The following is a 22,151-nucleotide window of genomic DNA, read 5'->3' on the forward strand; positions in this document are numbered from 1 at the left end:
AGATACCTCAATTTCCTCTCCAAAGTGGCAATTTTAACTTATATTCTCAGAAATGTATGAGAATATGTGTTTCTTAACCTCCCAGCCAACACTCGATGTTTTTGTGTTTTTTTTAACTTTTAAAAAAGTTTTATTTATTTATTTTTGGCTGCATTGGGTCTTCGTTGCTGTGTACGGGCTTTCTCTCTAGTTGGCAGTGAGCGGGGGCTACTCTTCATTGTGGCACGTGGGCTTCTCATTGCAGTGGCTTCTCTAGTTGCAGAGCACAGGCTCTAGGTGTGCAGGTTTCAGTAGTTGTGGCACGCGGGCTCAGTAGTTGTGACTCGCAGGCTCTAGAGAACAGGCTCAGTAGTTGTGGCTCACGGGCTTAGTTGCTCCGCGGCATGTGGGATCTTCCCAGACCAGGGCTTGAACCCGTGTCCCCTGCATTGGCAGGCGGATTCTTAACCACTGTGCCACCAGGGAAGCCCAACACTTGATGTTTTAAGACTTTAAAAAAATATGCCCAGTAGGTGAAACGGGAAAAACAAGTATCTCATTTTTGTTTTAATTAGAAGTTTCCAGACGCTGGTGAGGTTGAGCATCTTTTCATATACTTAGTGGACATTTGCATTTCCTCCTTTGTGGATTACATGTTCGTATTCTCTACCACATTTCTTTCCAATAGTTTCCCTTGGCTATTGATGTGTGAGTCCTTCATACGTGATGCAAATCTCTTCTTTTATTCTAACAAATTTTTAACTTGATTTCAGTCATATAAATTTAAAATTTTGAAGTCAAATTTGTCAACCTTCCTTTTCCTTTCTGTGTCTTGTTGAAGAATGTACTACTCCCTAACCCAAGTTCATAAAGATACTCTCCTGTTTTCTTCTAATAACTTTGTGGTTTTGTAGTTCACTTTTTTAAAATCCACATGGAATTCGTTTTTAGAAGTGCCATGAGGTGTCTTATTCATTTCATAGTCACTTGGTACCTTTTCATTGACTAGTCTTGACTCCATATGATTCTGAACCCATTTCAAAAATCAAGTCTATATCAAAGGAACATGGTTTAATATGCCAAAATAAAAGATTTTTAGTTAAGTAGGTGGAATTATGTGTTTTAGTGCCTTTTAAAAATATTTTTCGGGCTTCCCTGGTGGCGCAGTGGTTAAGAATCCGCCTGCCAATGCAGGGGACATGGGTTCGAGCCCTGGGCTGGGAAGATCCCACATGCCGCGGAGCAGCTAAGCATGTGCACCAGAACTACTTAGCCTGTGCTCTAGAGCCCGTGAGCCACAACTGCTGAAGCCCGTGCACCTAGAGCCCGTGCTCTGCAATAAGAGAAGCCACCGCAATGAGAAGCCCACGTGCAGCAACAAAGACCCAACTCAGCCAAAAATAAATAAAATTTTCTTTAATGTTGAGATTTTACACCACTTAGGATATTGAGGGAGAAATGCTATAGGCTCTGAAGAAAATTCCAGATATGAAGTTTCATAAATATTCTGCTGGAATTGCAGGAAAATGAATATTAATTTCTGATTTAGTCGAGATTCTTCAAATAACTTGAAATAGAACTTTAGTTCCAAACTAGTATAAGCAAATAAGTACTTCCTTGGCTCACCTAAGTGAAAATTCCAGGGCCGTCTTACTTTTGAGCATGGCTCGATCCAGCCTTCTGCATGAGCCAGGTAGACAAAAGAGCTTTAAACTGCCATCCTAGCTTAGAACCCCAAAGCAAAGAAGCAGGCTTTTTTGGTGCCTTAAGCAGAAGACTCCTGGGACAAGCTCTGATTAGGCGGGCTTGGGTCCCAAGTCCATTCCTGTTACATCAGCTGCCCAGGTGATGGGGAATATTGGCCAGGCCTGGGTCACATGCCAGATCGGAATGAGTGGTAGGTAGTTTGACGAGGCCCACCTAACTCATATAGGGCGGGATGCAGCTGGAAGAGGGATTCTGTCCCCAGAAGCAGGAGGATGGGGTGCCAGGCATATGACCACCAGGCATATGACCACCAGGCATACTCTTCTTTTTCTTTGGAGGAGATGGTGTCTTTTCTTAGGTACATACAGTCTTGGCTATTTGCCAGTCCATTGTGTCTCACTTTGCAATCTTGGTTCTTCAGACGTGTGTTATTGTGCAGTTTAAGGTACTGACCAACTGTACGGTGTTTTCAAGCCTTTAAGGAGGTGGGAGGATACCAGGAACTACAGCGTAAGTACATGGATGCTAAGCCCACCCTCATCTGTGAAGGAAACTGGACCGCCCAGCCGGAATGCTTCATTCCTCGTCTGGATTCTTTCCATATCTTCCGAGATCCCACCACTGGAGACATCCCCTGGCCTGGAGTCATCTTTGGCATCTCCACCCTCTCCTTGTACTACTGGTGCACTGACCAGGTAATCAAATGCGCTGCGCTGACGGGCCTGCGCTGGGGCCTGGGGGTTGGGGGTCTCTGCAGTCTCTGCAGCCACAGGCAGACTTCCCTCCCAGCCTTGTGTGATGCCCAAATGTAGTGCAGGACCACGTTCTGTCTGAAAGGAGTCTCTCGGGACTTCCCTGGTGGTCCAGTGATTAAGACTTCACCTTCCAATGCAGGGGGTGCGGCTTCGATCCCTGGTCAGGGCGCTAAGATCCCACATGCCTCACGACCAAAAAACCAAAACATAGAACAGAAGCAATATTGTAACAAGGTCAATAAAGACTTTAAAAATGGTGCACATCAAAAAAATCTTTAAAAAAATAAAAGGGGTTCCCCCTCCAGTCCTGTCTATAACAGAGCACTTGTTTTCATTTTTTCCTCCCTCTCATTATCTACAAAGCACAATGTTTGCACATGAAAAATATGTCAGTTCTCCCAAATTGAGTCTAGAAATTAAATACCACTAATCGGTATTTCAGTTGGATTTTTTAAGGACTCAAGCTTATTCTAAAAATTATATGGCTCTCTATCAATGGTTGTTAATGAAATAAACCGTGAAATATTCATACAGTGGAAGGCCAATATAGAAATAAAAAGGAAGTACAGCTACACACCATAGCATGGATGAATCTTTAAAGCATTATACCAAATAAAAGAATCTAAACACAGAAGACTAGGTGCTGTGTGATTACATTTATATAAAGCTTAACACAGGCAATGCTAAGTTATGTTGTTTAGGTATACACAATTACGTAGCAAAAAATTGTAAAGAAAAAGCAAGGAGGAAATAAAATAGTCATTAAAGCGATCATTTCTGAAGCAAGGGAGAGGGTTGAGGTTAAAAAGAGGCACATATAACGGTGTTGTTCACAATCATTAAAAAGTGGAAACAACCCAAATATCCACCAACGAATGAATGAATAAACAAAATGTGTATCCATGTGTTGGACTATTAGTCAGCCCTAAAAAGGAATGAAGTACAGATACATGCTACACCTTGGATGAACCTCGAAAACATGCTAGGTGAAAGAAGCCAGACACAGAAGGTCACCTATTGTATGATTCCTTTTATATGAAATATCCAGAACAGGCAAATCCATGGAGACAGAAATCCGATTAGTGCTTCCCAGGGGAGGAGGGATGGAGAGTGGCTGCTTCATGGGCCTGGGTGTTCTTCTGGGTGATGAAGAAGCTGTGATGCTGGAGAGAGGTGGATGTGATGCAACACTGGGGATGTACTAAATGGTACAGAATTGTTCACTTTAAAATGGTTAATTACATGTTATGTGAATTTCACCTCAATTGTTTGAAAGAGCCATAGAGAGAGGCTTCTGGGGTACCTCAATGTTGCTCCTCTTTTTTTAATTTTTTTTTAATTTTGTTCCACCACCATCAGTGAGTTTTTTCATACATTTCTAAATCAGTTAGATTCTTTGTTGCATTCTGTATGCCAGCCTTTGAGTGTTGCACCTCTTGACTTGGTGTTTCCATGGTGCGCTCTGTAATGTGCAACACCATGTTCGTGTGTTATAGCACAATAAAAAGTGTTTAAACCTTTTGTGGAAGGAGAAGATGCCACAAATAGCTAACCCAAGTTTGAAAATGAAGAACAAAGGGGGAGAACTTGCCCGACCAGATATTTAAACTTTGACAAAGTCGCGGTAATACAAGCAGTTTGAAATTCCCAGGAATAGACATATAGAAACAGAACAGAATAAAGAGCTCAGAGACAGACTCATGTACTTATAGGAATTTAATATGTGTTCAAGGAGGCTCCACAAAGCAACAGCAGAGATACATACTCTTCGATGTTGTTAAAAAAAAAAAAAAGAAACCAAAACCTAGCTTACTATTTGGAATAACAAAGCTTCATCCCCACCTAACACTTACACAGAAGTGGACTTCAGATGAATTAAAGACTTAAACGTGGACAGTAAACCTGTACTACAATAAGGCGAGGTAATGCTAGTGAATACTTTTGAGTTGGGGGGAGTGTAAATCATATCGGTTTGATCACATTACACATAAGGCCTTTTTAACAAAGATGCTCTAGACAAAGTTGATGGATGACGGGCTAGAGAAGAATATCAGAATGTTTATAATGAACAGGAGACTAATAGCAAATCCACAAGAAAAAGGAGCTCCAATAGCCATGCAGGCAAAAGATAATGAGAGACAATTTGTAGAAAAGGAAATGCAAACAAACATAAATGTTAACAAGCATATAACCCAGCGTTATCAGGGAAGTGCAATTTAAAACCACAATGAGACTGGCAAAAATTAGAAAGCTTGATGATGTCAACTGTTGAGGAGGACACGGATGTTCAGGAATCCTCTTGCATTTCTGATGAGAGTGCAAGCGGGGCATGTTTTCTGGAGGGTGATCTGGCAATGCTGAATAAAGTCAAATATATTGTACTCTGTGACCAATTGGTGATGTTCCTCAGAAACTACCCAAAACTCCTCATCCAAGTTCATAAGGGACCATATGTGAGGCCTTGATCGCAGTGTTGATTGTGCTAGGTACTGAGGTGGGTGGATGAGATGAGGGTGGGGTGGGAGTGGGGGATACCACTGAGGGCTGCTGTGCATCCGTGAGAAGCCGTGGAGCCACCATACAAGGAGTGGCACTGATGGAGCTTTACCATGTGCTGAGCGGAGGACCAGGAAACAAGATGAGGCCCAGAGCCCAGCACGCGGGCGTGATCTGTAATGCAGCCACAGTGTTGTTATTTGTATTCTTCCCCTCTGCTTATTATGTGTGTAATTATGCTGCTTTATGTCAATGACAAGAGAAGTCTTCCTGTAAAAATTAGAAAACAGGGTGGAATCAAACCACCACAACCAAGAAGCCCTTCCATCAGAAATGATCAGTTAGACTTCAAACTCAAACTTCTGGAAATTATTCTTATTGAAATGTAAAACTGAGTAACTGTTAGAATAACAGATTAAACATAGCTGAAGGAAAAAAGTGGTAACCTAGAAGAGAGAACTGGAGAACTTGCCCAGAAAGCACAAAAATGGAAAGTGTGAAAGAGAGACAAAGTGACATGGAAGACAGCATTAAAATACGTCCTATTGGAGTTCCAGGAGAAAAGGGGAGAAGCAATATTTGAAGAGAAAGTGGCTGAGAATTTTTACAGCTGTTGAAAGAACAGGACTCATCAGATTCAGGAATCACAGTGAATCCCAAGCAAATCTACACAAAGTCACCTCCTGATGAAGTTTCAGAACATGAAAGCCGAAGAGGAGACTGAAAGCCACCTGAGAGAAAAGATCCCTTGTAGAAGAAGACAGGTACACCCCCAACAGACTGCTCAGCAGCAGCAGTGGAACCCAAGGGGGAGGAGTAAACTTTTCAAAGTACTGAGGAAAATGTCCAATTTCAGTTACGTGCCCAGCTAAGCACTACTCAATAGCAAGGGCAAAATAAAGGCATAGCCTTCCCTAGAGAATGAATGACGTGCACACAGAAAAAGGAGGTCCTGGGGAGCAGGAGGGACAGTTAGAGGAGCCGGCCGGCACATGTGCAGGTCTGAAGCATTGGCTGAAAATCACCATAATTCTGCACACAGGACAGAGCTAAAATATCGGACCATAATTAGAGTTAAATGTGTTTGTGGACCTTAAATTGTTCAGAAGGGCACAGATACTGATTTACTTTAGACCTGAAGTTGTATCCGTGTTAAAATTTTAAGGGTAATTATTAAAAGCATAGAAGTAGAATCTCTAACTTCCTAACTAGTAAAGAAAATGATTTAAGAAAAAATTTTAATTGAAAAAGAGACAAACTGACCAAAGGAAAATTGTTTTCCTTTGGCCCGCTACCATTTTTAAACAAGAATTCGTCCCTTGCCCCGCTTTGTAATATATGACAACCTATGAAAGTGCTTAGGGCTTTCTGCGTGGAATGATTTCATGCCCCTACGACTATCCTGTCCTCAGAATAAGAGTTGGCTTCTGGGGCTTCCCTGGTGGCGCAGTGGTTGAGCGTCTGCCTGCCGATGCAGGGGACACGGGTTCTTGCCCCGGTACGGGAGGATCCCACATGCCGCAGAGTGGCTGGGCCCGTGAGCCATGGCCGCTGAGCCTGCGCATCCGGAGCCTGTGCTCCGCAACGGGAGAGGCCATAACAGTGAGAGGCCCGTGTACCACCAAAAAAAAAAAAAAAAAAAAAAGAGTTGGCTTCTGCTCTGGCCCTGTTCCTTCATCGCCTCCCTTAGAGACCATCTCTTCTGTGTGCAGAGCTAAGCAAAGACCAGGAAGTGCAGCCTGGCTGCCCACCTGCTCAGCAGAGACTCCCAGGCACCTAGAGGCTGTCAGCAGGATGCCCACAGGCCCACTGAGAAGCAATGCCTGCTTACATGAGGCAGGACCACCTTGGGGTTCTTCCTCCTATTAATAAATAATGCATTTGGGAAAGAAAGAAAGCATTAAAGAAGAACATGAAAATCCTACCTGTCAATCCTACCATCCCAGGATTAACCTCTATTGTCATGTTGGTTTATTTCTGTGGACTTTTTCTAGGTATAGAGTCGAGGTGTGTGTGCTATTGTATCCCGTGCCTTTTTGTTACTGTCACGCTATGAGCATTTTTCACATTATTTAAATATTCTTTGAGAATGTAATTTTAATGCATACAGAGTACTGCATTGTCTTGATGCACTGGACCATGTCTTTATGTTCTTTCTTAAGTGCTTCTCCATCTGCCCGCTACACCATTCTGCTCGGGCTGAGTGCACACCGCCTCTTACAGCAGGAGCACCGTGAAAGGGGGCATGAAGCATCTCCCAGGAGACTTTGCATGTTAAGGTCTACACTGGTTCATTTCCACTTGGACAAGTGAAGCTGGTCCCAGTTCTAAACACTCATTTGTTACCAGGGACCAAGCTGTGCTTGGATTGTTGTCACAAGGGCAGAGACGGTCTGTGGCCTCTAGAAGGGAGTCTCATCCTTGCCAGGGGACAGCTTGTAAGCACTGTGCTGCTGTGATTGGTGTGCAGTACTAGCAATGAGGCCAAGGTCAGGCCACCCTCCTCCCCTCTGGTAGCTGTGCACTGAGCAAAACGTGTGCATCGGTCACACATGCCTCCTCTGGCCCTGCATGCCCGGAGACACCAGGGTGATTGGGGTGAGCAGTGGGCACCCCCTCCGAGGGCACACCCTACTGCTACTGCAGGTCACAGTTGTCCTATCTGTGCCGAGGCAGCCTGGGCTTGATACCCTCTGAGAAAGCCCGCCCCCGCCCCCCCAACCTGTGTTTCCTCGGCAGATTTTTGTCCAGGGCTGCCTGGCAGGGAAGAGCATGTCTCATGTGAAAGGCGGCTGTGTCTTGTGTGGGTACCTGAAGCTGCTGCCCATGTTCAGCATAGTGATGCCACGGATGATCAGCCGCGTCCTGTACACAGGTAATTCTTGCTCTGCTGTGTTCACACTGATCTTCTTCTCCTCTCTCAGGCATCTACATCTAGGGAGCATGGGGTTATCAGGTCTTCTGCTGGGGAGACTGCTGGGGTTGAGGTGCCCCGGATTGCTTTCTTGGGAGATCATGGATTTAGATTAGGGATGTGGCTGAGCAGAAGTCTGGCAGGGACCGTGGATGTAGGTGGCAAGAGAGGAATTGGAGAGAGACGAGTTCAGGCGGAGATGAGCCAGCAGACGCTTCCTGCAGTGGCCGGTCTCTGCGTGGCGTTGAGGCGTGGTCCATGGGGAGGTCAGCTGTTCCCCCTGCACTGCAGGCACCGTCCTACGGGCACTCCTGGGTGCCAGGCATCGTGCTCGGATGTGACCAATGCTGTCACTGCTCTCACAGCCCCAGGTGTGGCACGTCGATGGAACCCCCAAAGTGGGTCTAGCCCTGAGGCCCACGTTCTTTCTGTTAAGTGCTGTGAGAATGTTCCTGCTGCACTTAATTGAACTGTCATAATTTCGTGGATGTCCCTCATCCCCGTTTCAGCCTTGTTTTACTGCCTTTAGGCGTACTGCCTCTCCGTACCAGATTTGTTTATTCATTAAACCTTTATGGAGCACATACTCAGGTGGTGCGGCCACATGGCCAAAGCAGGCGGCTTCCACGGAGTCTTCTGCCTCAGTGCTTGACAAGGCCAAGCAGAGAGTGAAGGCTTTTTATTATGGAGCCACGTGCAGTAGACGTCTCTAACCCTAATCCATCCTCAGTCTGCCTCTTTTTTAATCCTCATCCCTTTCCAGTTTCAACAGAGAGGAGCGCTCCGTTCCAACATCCCAGGTTTGGTCTTTGGCTGTCAGGCAGCCCTTTCTGGGGTCTCTTAGGTGGTGCCTCCTCGTAGGCTAGAAAATAGGCCTCTGTGCTCAATAGGACCCCAGAGTCGCCTGTGCTTGGCGGCCCTGCCTCCCCAGCCCCACTTCACCTCACAGCCCACCCCACCCACTGAGGAGGAAGGCTGGGCGAAACCGCCTGTCTCTTGGCCTCTAGAAGTGGCTGAGGGAGGAGCGAGAAGAGCGGGCCTCAGGAAGCCACACGCCCCCAGCTTCTGACCACCAGGTGAATAGAGTTGGTGGGCTGCCCTTGGGAGAGCCGTCAGGGTGGGGAGGGGCCCAGGACCACTTGTCCCCCATCCTCAGAAATGGCCAGACTCACAGACTGTTTATACACACTCATAGAGAGTGGTTTAGCACAAAAGCTCCCCACCTGCCCACATTCCTGGGAGAACACACCTTTCCAGTAACCCAAACGCTCCTGGTCCTAGATTCTGGGTCTCTCCCATGGCCAGAACCGGGGGCCAGACACCCGCACGGTGTGATTCTGCCAGTCAGGTTTTCCTTGGGGGCCACTGTATTAGTTGAGGCTCTTGAGTGAAAATGACGTGCACTTTTAGCTCCTCTTTCCTCCGAGCTGGTGTCCTCTCAGTCTGTCTGATGGCAGATGACCACCAGCAGCACCAGCCTTCCACCCTCCAGCCCAACGACCCCCAGAAAGAGTGTTTCCTTTTCGCCCTCCCAGCAGAAATCCCAGGGGAGTCCCGTGAGCTCACTTGGGTGACAGGGACCAGTCATTGTGGCCAAGGGGAAGGTGTTTCCAGAATGGCCAGGTGGCCCCTGGGCTCCTCCCAGACCATGCCGAAGGAGACTGAGGGCCTGCTCGCAGGGCAGGGGGAGGGAGAGCAGGCAGAGGAAAAGCTGCCCCCCTTAGTTTTCCTGACGTCCCCAGTGAAACCCCTTGCTCTCCATGTAAACCCAGGCCCTTCCTGCCTCTTCCTAGTCTACGTTGATTCATTGTTTTGGTTTTTTTCTCAGAGGGTAAATTTTTATCTGTTATTTAAGCTCTTGAAGGCCTATCACATTCCCTCCTTTACTTCCCTTTGTCCAAATTTCTTCCCAAATACTCTGAAATAACACCCCTACGGGGCTAAGGGAGTAAGGTCATGAGTGGGCCACTCATCAGTGTATGGATGAATCATCGTTTGCTTTCCTGACACCTGGCTGGGATCATTGAAAGCCTTGTTGAGGTCACAGGGCTTGCTGTGGGTCAAGCAGTGAACTGGCAGAAGCACCGACCCGCTGACTCCTGGGGCCTGACCCCCAGCTCCTGACGCACGTGTGGGGTCACGAATTGGAGACGAAGAATCTGCCATCCACACACCGTTCCTAATTTGCTTCCCGTTCCCTGAGCTCAGATTTTAGTGCTCAGGGGCCACATGCTGGTGTGACCCTTGTCTCTCTTTGCAGATAAAGTGGCGTGTGTTGTGCCTTCAGAGTGTGAAAAGTACTGTGGCGCCAGAACTGGCTGCAGCCCTCTCGCCTACCCCGTGCTGGTGGTGGAGCTGCTGCCCAGTGGTAAGAAGTGGAGCTGCCTCCAGGGCTGTGAGTGGACGGTCAGGAGTGAGGGCCCCGGTGGAAGCGTAGGCTGTGGGAGGGGCCCTCGGCATCCCGGGAGCCTTGCGGCCTCCTCTTCCTTTCTCTCTCTCTCTCTCTTTTTTCTCTCTCCGTCTCTTTCTCTTTCTCTTTCTCTCTCGGGCACGCGCTCAGGCCCAGCCTCTGCTCGCCCTTTGCATGGTCCCCTCCCTGCAGAACCCACGCCTCTGCTCCTCACTGCCGCAGATGGGCGCTCGGCGTTGTTCTAGTCTGTGGGGACGAAGAGGGGAGCAAGTCCTCACCCTGCTCTCAAGGAGTTCAGTCCAGTGGGACAGGCAGGGACATGGCTTTCGTCTCACCCACTTCGCCACATCCCAGGGAAACGGGCAAACCAACAGTACAGTCTCTTTAAATTCCGTATTAGCTCTGAGGATAAATAGGCTAGCAATGTTGAGATATTCCCATAAAATACAATGTAGATAGACCTCAGCTGAGGGAAGCACCAACCATCCCCCAGTTCAGGAAGGGGGTTGCCCAGCACCCGGGGCCGCAGCCCAGGGCAGTGGGGCACTTGAAGCCAGGCCAATCCAAGAACTCTAGTCTTGGCCTGGCCTGAGTACCTGCTGAATACAGCGGGGCCTTCTGTGCCAGCCCTGTTACCCTCGGGCTCTCCCAGCTATGCATGGGAATCTCTCAGCAAAGCCGCTGCCGCCCAGTGGCCTTGCAGGTCAGAAGCCTAGACTGTTACGTTTACAGGTAACACTTGTTGAGAGCTTGCTCTGTGTTGGACATTGTGTTAACCCATCTTCTTACTGTATCGTAATCTTAACAACAGTCTGTGCAGTAGGTACTTTAATACCCACCTTACAGATGGGGACACTGAGGCACAAGGAGCCACATCATCTGTAAAAGGGGTCAGCACTGGTGTCCTTCTCACAAGGCTGTAGGGAGATCATCAGGCTGATGCCTGAAGAGGTGCTCCAGCTCAGAGTGAGCACTCATGTTATTATATGAAGACAGCGGCCAGCTAGCAAGGCTCGTCACAGAGCAAGGGCAGCTATAATGCACTTGATCTATCTTAGATGGACTCCCACTCCAAACAAAATTTACTATGTGGGAATGTTCCTCAGGAGGCCTAAGGCGTCTCCTGGCACGGCCAGAGAGCTGGAGGCCCAGGAAGTGTTCTTTTTCTTCCAGGTGTTCGAGGCTTGATGGTGTCCGCATTCTGGGCCTCTCTCATGTCCTCCCTGACTTCTCTTTTCAGCGGTGCCAGTGCCGTGTTCACAATGGACATCTACGCCCAGATACAGCTGATGGCCACTGAAAATGAACTCATGCTAACAGGAAGGTGAAGGATTCCTCTAATCACATGAGTTACTGCCATCAATGAATCGATGCCCACAAATGTCATTATGTGAAAATGTAGGCTCTAATGCTGCGTATAGAGTTATCTTGTTTATATACAGCATGGTGGTGTTTTGTTTGTTGCAGTTTTGCAGTGAAGATGTATTGCTTTTATTTTATTTATTTTTTTTATAAATTTATTTATTTTTGGCTGCGTTGGGTCTTCGTTGCTACGCATGGGCTTTCTCTAGTTGTGGCGAGCAGGGGCTACTCTTCATTGCGGTGCGCAGGCTTCTCATTGTGGTGGCTTCTCTTGTTGTGGAGCACAGACTCTAGGTGCGCGGGCTCAGTAGTTGTGGCTCACGGGTTCTAGAGCACAGGCTCCGTAGTTGTGGCACGTGAGCTTAGTTGCTCCACGGCATGTGGGATCTTCCTGGACCAGGGTTTGAACCCATGTCCCCTTCACTGGCAGGCAGATTCTTAACCACTGTGCCACCAGGGAAGTCCTGTATTGCTTTTATAATCACAAAGAAAATTGTTCCCATTTGGGAAAAAATTAAGTAATAATCACAATGATAACAGGTACATATTAATGTACCCCCCAAACTAGTCCTTGTGAGGAAGTGTATCTACATTATCTCGTTTTCTCTTTCAGTCCTCATGACAACCTTTAAAGGTAAGTTTTAGTTCTTATTCTCACTGTACAAATGGGGGGAGTGGCTCAGAGAAGGTAGTTGGTCTACCTGAGTCACATGGAAAGCGGATCTCATCCATCTCAGGGCCATGCCATTAACCAGGAGGCCTCACATGCTAGGCATAAGGCAGGGGATATGAATGTGTAAACACGTGGGCCTCATCCTCATTCTGTAGGGTTTCACACTGGCTGTCCGTGGACCACTTCCAGCCCACACACTTTGAACTTGGCCTACGTTACGCCTCAGATGCCTCCTTCATCCGGTAGCAAGGTACATACTGCTCACTGTCTTATCTGTCTAACCCCTGCAAATTGAGTTTGCTGTTACATTTTGATTAGCATTCCATTGTTTAAAAAGCACTTTTCTGAGAAACTTTAAGAAATAGGTACCGGTTTTATTTAAATTTTTATAGAACATAGGGGAAAAAGAGGAAGACTTAAATTCATTTCATAAAGCTCAGGATATTGATGCCAAAACTGAACAAATACAGCACAGGAAAAAATTAAAACTAAAGACTCATCTCACTTTTAAATACCAATGCAAAACTTGTAAATAAAATATTAGACACAAATCCAACAATATACTAAAATAATGTTAAAAGAATGACATCTCATTACCAACTGTGATTGTTTTCCAGAAATACAAGGATGGTTCAATATTAGGAAATGTAGTAACATTACTCACCATATTAATAGATCAAAGAGAAAAATCATATATATCTATTCAGACGATGAAAAGGTATTTGGTAAAATGGGTACCTTTCAACATGACAAAACATATCTGTATCACCCTAAAAGCCAAGTCATGCCTAATGGAACTAGAAAGGAACAAGGCAAGAATGTCCTCCCTTACCGATATATTTATACTAATATATGTGTAAAATAAAATGTATATATAAGTAGACCTAAATAGATATTTCTCCAAAGAAGATATACAGATTGCCAACAAACACATGGAAGGATGCTCAACATCACTAATCATTAGAGAAATGCAAATCAAAACTACAATGAGGTATCACCTCACACCGGTCAGAATGGCCATCATCAAAAAATCCACAAACAATAAATGATGGAGAGGGTGTGGAGAAAAGGGAACCCTCTTGCACTGTTGGTGGGAATGGAAATTGATACAGCCACTATGGAAAACAATATGGAGGTTCCTTAAAAAACTAAAAATAGAACTACCATATGACCCAGCAATCCCACTGCTGGGCATATACACTGAGAAAACTATAATTCAAAAACGGATGTGTACCACAATGTTCATTGCAGCACTATTTAAATAGCCAGGGTATGGAAGCAACCTAAGTGTCCATGAACAGATGAATGGATGAAGAATATGTGGCACATATATATACAATGGAATATTATTCAGCCATAAAAAGAAACAAAACTGAGTTATTTGTAGTGAGGTGGATGGACCTAGAGTCTGTCATACAGAGTGAAGTAAGTCAGACAGAAAGAAAAAAGCAAATACCATATGCTAACACATATATATGGAATCTTTAAAAAAAATGGTTCTGATTAACCTAGCGGCAGGACAGGAATAAAGACGCAGACGTAGAGAATGAACTTGAGGACACGGGGTGAGGGAAGGGTGAGCTGGGACGAAGTGAGAGAGTAGCACTGACATATATACACTACCAAACGTAAATAGATAGCTAGTGGGAAGCAGCCGCATAGCACAGGGAGATCAGCCCGGTGCTTTGTGACCACCTAGAGGGGTGGGATAGGGAGGGTAGGAGGGAGGTGCAAGAGGGAGGGGATATGGGGACATATGTATACATATAGCTGATTCACTTTGTTATACAGCAGAAACTAACTCAACATTGTAAAGCAATTATACTCCAATAAAGATGCTAAAAAAAAAAAAGTAGACCCACAGGTGAAGTTAGCAGACAAGGACTTTGAAATAACCTTGATTAATAGGTACAAGAAAATAGAGGGAAAGGTTTATAAAATAGATGAAAAGAATTGGGAAATTTTCCGGAGAATTAGAATTTATAAAAATAAGAAGGTCTAGAATTGAAAAATAAATATCTGAAATTAAGAACTCAATGGATTTGTTAGCAACTGATTGGCTGTAGCAGAAGACACTGTTAGTGGCTTGGAAATGAATTAGTCAACAATATCCAAACTAAAGCACACAGGAGAAAAGGAAGATACACGTGGAACACAGAAGAATAATATATATGTAATTGGAAATTATATATATATATATATATATATATATATGTATATATATATATGTAACTGTAGAAGCAATTTGGAGAAGATAATGGCCAAGAATGTTCCAAATATCTGGACAACTATCCAGAGATTCAAGAAATTCCACAAATCGCAGGCAGGATAAATACAAAGGAGACCATACCCAGGCCACATGATAGTGAAACTGCTGGAGACTGGAGATAGAGAAGATCTTTAGAGCAGCCAGAAGAAAGTAAATCACATCACCTTCAAAAGAGCAGCAGAGAGACTGATAGTAGAAGTTTCAACAGAAACCGTAAAAGCCAGGAGGCAGTGGAGTGACATCTTCAAGTGCTAGAAAAACTGCCTACCTGGAATTCAATACCCATCGAAATAGCCTCCAGAGTGAAGGTGAAACAAACAGGTTTTCAGATAAATGCAGGTTGAGAGAATTTATTACAAAAGAATTTCACGATAAGAAATACTAAAGTATGTTCTTTAGGCTGCAGGAAAATTATCCAGATGGAAGAATTGACCTTCAGAGAAGGATGAAGAGCACCAGAAAGGGTAAGTATGTGGGAAATAGAAGTGAGTGAGTGTTGACGTAAATAAGAAAGACTGTCTATGGGATTAACAACATATGGAGGCAAAACATATGCCAGTAAAATCCCAGAGAGAATGAGAAGGGGCTAAATGGAGCTTAAGTATTCTCACGTTCTCTTGCTATTCGGGACGTGGTAAAAGTCAAAACTTGTACCAGACTGTGATATGTCAAGGATGCATGTAGTCTCTAGACTAAACAATATAAGAACAGTTCAAGAACGTTTAACAAGTTAATAAAAGTAAAATATGGGATAACTAATAAGTCAAAAGAATAAAAAGAACGTGAAAGGTAGGTTAACTGGAAAACAATAGGATAGCTCCTAAATATATCAGTCATTTCATGAAACAGAGATAGGTAGACTAAGTAGCTGAGTTAAAAGGTGAAGATTATCAGAGCTTTTTTTTTTAACCAACTGTAATCTACGTAGAAGAGACACCTTCTTTCTTTTCCAGTTTTGTTGGGATAACATTGACATATAACATTGTCTAAGTTTCAGGTGTACAATAATGATTCAATATATGTGTATATTGTGAAATGATCACCACAAGTTTAGTTGATATCTATCACCTCACATAATTATTTTTTTTCTTGTGAAAAGAACTTTTAAGATTTACTCTCTTAAAAAAAAAAAAAAAGATTTACTCTCTAAGCAACTTTCAAATATACAACATACAAATACACAATCCTGTGTTGTTAACTACAGGCACCATGCTGTACCTTATGTCCCCAGAACCTATTTATCTTATGACTGGAAGTTTGTACCTTTTGGCCACCTTCACCCATTCCCCCCACACCCATCCCCAGTCTGCTCTCTGTTTCTATGAATTCAGGGTTTTTTTAGATTCTACATATAAATGAGACCATACAATACTTGTCTTTCTCTGTCAGACTTATTTCACTTAGTATAATGCCCTAAAGATTGTCACAAAAGGGAGGATTTTTCTTTTTTGTGGCCGAACGATATTCCATTGTGTATATGTACCACATCTTCTTTATCCATTCATCTGTTAATGAACACTTTGGCTGTTTCTATGTCTTGGCTATTATAAATAGTGTAAAGGGTGTAGAGGTCTCTTCAAGATAGTGATCCTTGTTTCCTTTGGATATGTACCCAGAAGTGGAATTGCTGGATCATGTGGTAGTTCTGTTTTCAGTTTCTTGAGGAACCGTAACACCGTTTTCCACAGTGGCCACACCAGTGTACACTCCCACCAACAGTGCACAAGGGTTCCCTTTTCTCCACATCCTCACCAGCACTTGTTATCTTTTGTCTTTTTGATAATAGCCATTCTAACAGGTATGAAATGGTATCTTATTGTGATTTTGATTTGCATTTCCCTGATCAGTGATGTTGAGCACCTTTTCATGTACCTATTGGCCATTTGAATATCTTCTTTGGAAAAATGTCTATCAGGTCCTTTGTCCATTTTAAAAATTCTATTATTATTATTATGTTGTTGTTGTTATTAAAGTTGTCTGAGTTCCTTAGACAACTAAGGAACTATCAACCCTTTATCAGATGTGTGGTTTGCAAATATTTTCTCCCATTCTGTAGGTTGCCTTTTCATTTTGTTGATTGTTTCTTTGACTGTGTAGAAGCTTTCCAGTTTGATGTAGTCTCACTTGTTTATTTATTTATTTTTTTATAAATTTATTTATTTTATTTAACTTTTTTTTTGGTTGCATTTTGTCTTCGCTTGCATGCGGGTTTTCTCTGGTTGCTGAGAGTGGGGGCTACTCTTTGTTGCGGTATGCGGGCTTCTCACTGTGGTGGCTTCTCTTGTTTCAGAGCACAGGCTCTAGGCGTGCGGGCTTTAGTGGTTGGGGCTCATGGGCTCTAGAGCTCAGGCTCAGTAGTTGTGGTGCATGGGTTTAGTTGCTCCGCAGCATGTGGGATCTTCCCGGACCAGGGCTCAAACCCACGTGCCCTGCATTGGCAGGCGGATTCTTAACCACTGAGCCACCAGGGAAGCCCTCACTTGCTTATTTTTGCTTCTGTTGCTTGGGATTTTGGTGTCATATCCAAAAAAAAAAATCATTACCAAGACCAATATCAAGGAGCTTATCCCCTGTATTTTATTCTAGGAGTTTTATGGTTTCAGGTCTTATATTTAAATCTTTAATTCATTTTGAGTTGCGTTAAGATAGGGGTCTGGTTTCATCCTTTTGCATATGAACGTTCTATTTTCCCAGCACTATTTATTGAAAAGACTGTCTTTTCTTCATTGAGGTTTCTTGGCTCCCTTGTCAAATATTAGTTGACCATATATGTACGGCTTTATTTCTGGGCTTTAGATTCTGTTCCATTGGTTTATGTGTCTGTTTTTATGCCAGTACCATACTGTTTTGGTTACTATAGCTTTGTAATATAGTTCAAAATCAGTATGCGTGATGCTTCCAGATTTGTTCTTCTTTCTCAGGGTTACTTTGGCTATTTAGGATCTTTTGTGGTTCCAGACGAATTTTAGGATTACTTTTTTTGAATTCTGTAAAAGATTCCTTTGGGAATTTGATAAGGGTTGCATTGAATCTATAGATGGCTTTAGGTAGTGTGGACATTTTAACAATATTAATTCGTCTGATCCATAAACACAAGATATCTTTCTATTTATTTGTGTTTTCTTCAATTTATTTTATCAATGTTTTATAGTTTTCAATGTAGAGACCTTTTATCTCCTTGGTTAAATTTATCCTAAGTATTTTATTGTTTTTGATGCTATCATAAATGGGGTTGTTTTCTTTATTTTTTTCAGATAATTCATTGTTAGCATAAAGAAACACTACTGATTTTTGTATGTTAGTTTTGTATCCTGAAACTTTATTGAAGAGAGACATCTTCTTTAAGATTGAGGAAGGCTTAAAGAAAACATGAGAAAATACATACCATGCAAATATGAACATAGATGCAGAAAATTTTAACAAAATATTAGCAAATCAGGTCCAGCAACATAGAATAATACACCATGACCATCTGGAGTTTATTCCAGGAATGCAAGCATAGTTTTTTATTCAAAAATCAATGTACTTGACCACATTAACTGAAAACAGGAGAAAATTATATAGTCATCTTAAAAGATAAAAATCATTCAAAATTTTAATACCTATTTTTTAATCTTAGCAAATTAGAGAATTTAAAAGATCTTCTTTATTCAGACTTCTAAACATACATATTCTTTAAAACCTATAGCATTTATCATACTTACTGTTTATATTTGAAAATCTTTTCCCCTGAGATTGGGAACTAGACACATGCATCCACTATAGCCACTTTTCTTCAGCATTGTACTGGAGGTGCTACTCTGCAAAAAGGTGAAAAAGGAAACAAATGTCATAAGGATAGAAAGGGAAGAAATTAAATTGTCATGAAAGACTTCATAGACAAACCTAAAATTTTAAAGTGAATTTAACAAGACTGATAAAAGATCAAATACAAGAATTAATCATATTTTACACATTACACATTATACATATTACCATTTGTAGTGTCATTAAACCATATCAGATACCTAGGAATAAATCTCACAAAAGATATGAGAAAATTGCTGAAAATTACAAAGCATTGTCGAGAGAAATTAATGAGACCTAAGTATAGCAGGAATATACCATATCTGTGAATTAGAAGATTCAATAATGATATGTTTGTTCTCCCCATATTATTCTACATACTCAGAGTAATCCCAATCAAAATGCAGTAACTTTTTTGTATGCATGTAAAAATTGACAAACGAGTTCTAAAAGTAATATAGAAATGCGAAGAGCAGAGAATATCCAAGGCTATTCTTGAAGATGAACAAAGCTGGAGGATTTATGCTAACAGATACCAATATCTATTGTGAAGTGATACTAATTAGACAGTGTGGTTTTATTGCAGGGGTAGACAAATTAATGGAACAGAATATCAAAAACGGCGCACAGGTATACAGTCATCTAATTCATGACAAAGATTACAGTACAGTGCAGTGGGGAAGGTGGTAAGGGGAGAAGGAACGGTACTGGGTAATTTGGCTATTCCTGATAAAAAGAATATTGACTAACTCCCTTTACACAAAAATCCATTTCAGATGGACTGTGTATCTGAATGCAAAAGGTGAAACAATAAAGCTTTTATTTTTTTAAAAGTGGTCAGCATGACACCAGATTGCCAATCACATACCATGTGCATCAACAGTAGCTTTCTTAGCATGTCATTAATAAATTTTTGCATCATGTAGAATTGTGTTACGTATAAGAATGCAAATACCAACATCTGATTTATAACTTTTGGCTCATATTCTGTAATCCCCACATCTGTCAGGATTTGTGCCATCATCTGTGCATCTTTTGGCATGCTCTTAGGAGAAGCCATATTGCCAGGCTCCATGATAACTGGTGATCAGACTCCTCGAGCTAAATCACCCAATTAAAGTATTCCACCTAGTGCGGTGTACCAGTGAGCACCAATTCCTGGTGTAACAGTGAGCAGAATATTCAGGAGCATCCTCACTGCCATGGCTCCAAGCACCTCCCCAAATTTTACCTTATCCTTTCAGTATCTGTAGGATCTCTAGTAATGGTAATATGTGGGCGTGGAGGGGGTTCTTTTTCTCTTGAGTGAACTTGCCTAGGCATTTATCAATTTTAATAATTTTTCCAAAGAACTAACTTTGGGGCTTGTTGATTCCTCTGGTTTTTTCCCCCATTGAATTCTATTTGTTTCCTTTTTTCTATTTACTTTGGATTTACTCTTCTTTTCTTTTCTTTTTTTTTTTTTAGCTTCTTAAATTGGAAATTCATATCACTTGTTTAAAACCTGTCTTATTTTTTACAATTACCACTTAAAACTATAAATTTCCCTTTAAGCTCTGCTTTAGCTGCATCCCACAAATTTTGATATGTTGTGTCTTCATTTTTAATCAGTTCAAAATATTTCCTAATTTCCTTGTGATTTATTTCTGTGTTCATAGATTATTTAGAAGTGTGCTGTTGGATTTTCAAGTATTTAGTACTTTCCTAACTATTTTATTGTTATTGATTTCTAATTTACTTCCACTGTGATCCAAAAACATACTCTATGAGATTTTAATCTTTTGAAATTTATTGATACTTTTGTATTCTTAACTTTTGTCTAGTTCCTCTGTTATATATATTATATATACTGTGTATATTATATACACAGAGGAGGTATTAAAAGCTTCATTTATGATTATGTAGTTGTCTGTTTCTGTCTTATAGTTCTTTCAGGTTTTTTTTTTACCTCTTATATATTCAAGTTCTGGGATTAGGTGCCCTTATGCTTGTTATGGTTTCCTGAGGAATTAACTTTTTCATCATTATGAGATGTCCCTTTTTATCTCTGATAATACTTCTCGTCTTGAGATTTACTTCATTACTGTTATAGATCACACCAGCTTTCTTATGCTTAGGGTTTATAACATCTTTTACTTTCAACCTGTAAATATATTTAAAATGAGTCCCTTGTAGAGCACATATAGTTGTATCTTGATTCTTTTAATCTAATCTGACAACCTCTGTCTTTATAATTTGAGTTCACTTGCATTTAGTGTAATCATTAATATGGCTGGAAATAGTTTTTATATTTTAATTTCTTTTTGTTGTTCTAGGCATTATAATAGGCATTATTAACCTACCTTAGTGTACTTAAAATTAATATTGTATCATTTTATGTAAAATGTAAGTACCTTGCAACGCTATATGTCATTTTCCCCTTTCATCATTCATGTTATAGTTGTCATATATTTTACATCTACATCCATTATTAACCCCAGAATACAGTGATAGTGATATAATTTTTTGCCTTAAGCAGTCAACTGCCTTTTAAAGAAAATAAAATAAGAAAAAATATATATGTAGCATCTTATATTTTACTCTTTTGGTGCTCATCATTCCTTCTTTTAGGTGCAAGTTTCCATCTGTGTTATTTCCCTTCACCCTGAAGAATTTCAGTATGTCTTGTAATGCAGGTCTGTTAGTAACAGACTCTCTCAGTTTTTGTTTATTGGAAAATGTTTTTCTTTCATCTTTATTTATTTTTAAAATTTTTATTTATTTAATTTACTTATTTTGGGATGTGTTGGGTCTTCGTTGCTGCACGCAGGCTTTCTCTAGTTGCGGCGAGGTACACAGGCTTCTCACTGCGGTGGCTTCTCTTGTTGTGGAGCACGGGCTCTAGGTGCGCAGTCTTCAGTAGTTGTGGCACGTGAGCTCAGTAATTGTGGCTTGCAGGCTCTAGAGCACAGGCTCAGTAGTTGTGGCACATGGGTTTAGTTGCTCCGCGGCATGTGAGATCTTCCCAGACCAGGGCTCGAACCCGTGTCACCTGCGTTGGCAGGCAGATTCTTAACCCCTACGCCACCAGGGAAGCCCTCATCTTTATTTTTGAAGGATACTTTTGCTGGATGTAGAATTCTGAGTTGACAGTATTTTTCTTTTACCACTTTAAAGTATGCTCTTCCATTCTCTTCTGTCCTCTTGTTTCTGATGAGAAGTCATCTATAATTCATAGTACTGCTCTCTGTATGTAATGTGTCTTTTTTCCTGGGCTTTCAAGATTTTCTCTTCATTTTTGGTTTTCAGCAGTTTTGTTATGGTGTGCTGACTGGGCTTTTCTGCACTTCTGAATCTGTAAATTAATGGTTTTCACCAAATATGGGAAATTGTTGACCATCTTTCTCTGCATATTTGTCTTCTGCATCCCTCATCTCTTTTTTGTGACTCTACTTACACACATATTTGCTCTTTTGATATTGTTCCACAGATCATTGAGGCTCTCTTTATTTAAAAAATTTTTCTCTGTGTTCTTCAGTTTAGAGTTCTATCAATCTCCCTTTAGGTTTATTGCCCCTTTCTCCTGCCATTTCCAATCTACTGTTAAAGCCAACCTGTGAATTTTTTGTTTCATATTTTGAACCAGAATTTCAGTTCTGGAATTTCTATTTGGTTCCTTTTTAAATTTTTTCTAGTATCCAGTTTCCTGTCATGATTTTGCATCTGTTCACTTATAACTATAATTTCCTTTAAGTCCTTTAACATAACTACAGTAGTTACTTTGAAGTCCTTGTCTCCTAATTTTAATACCTGAGCCATCT

At 41.9% G+C, this 22,151-nt stretch overlaps 1 protein-coding gene across 1 annotated transcript in view; it reads left to right on the top strand.

The window, feature by feature from the left end:
* Positions 1-22,151, top strand: part of LOC111163014 (sodium/glucose cotransporter 1-like) — a 64,291-nt gene that overhangs the window by 31,192 nt on the left and 10,948 nt on the right. The window contains 4 exon segments of the mRNA XM_089894785.1: positions 2,161-2,381; positions 7,677-7,812; positions 10,112-10,219; positions 11,435-11,585. Coding sequence (XP_089750911.1) covers positions 2,161-2,381; positions 7,677-7,812; positions 10,112-10,219; positions 11,435-11,585 — 616 coding nt within the window.

Source organism: Delphinapterus leucas, chromosome 14 (assembly GCF_059928025.1).
Source record: "Delphinapterus leucas isolate spDelLeu-1000000601 "Yukka" chromosome 14, BTC_Dleu_Yukka2, whole genome shotgun sequence".
In the NCBI taxonomy this organism is placed as follows: domain Eukaryota; kingdom Metazoa; phylum Chordata; class Mammalia; order Artiodactyla; family Monodontidae; genus Delphinapterus; species Delphinapterus leucas.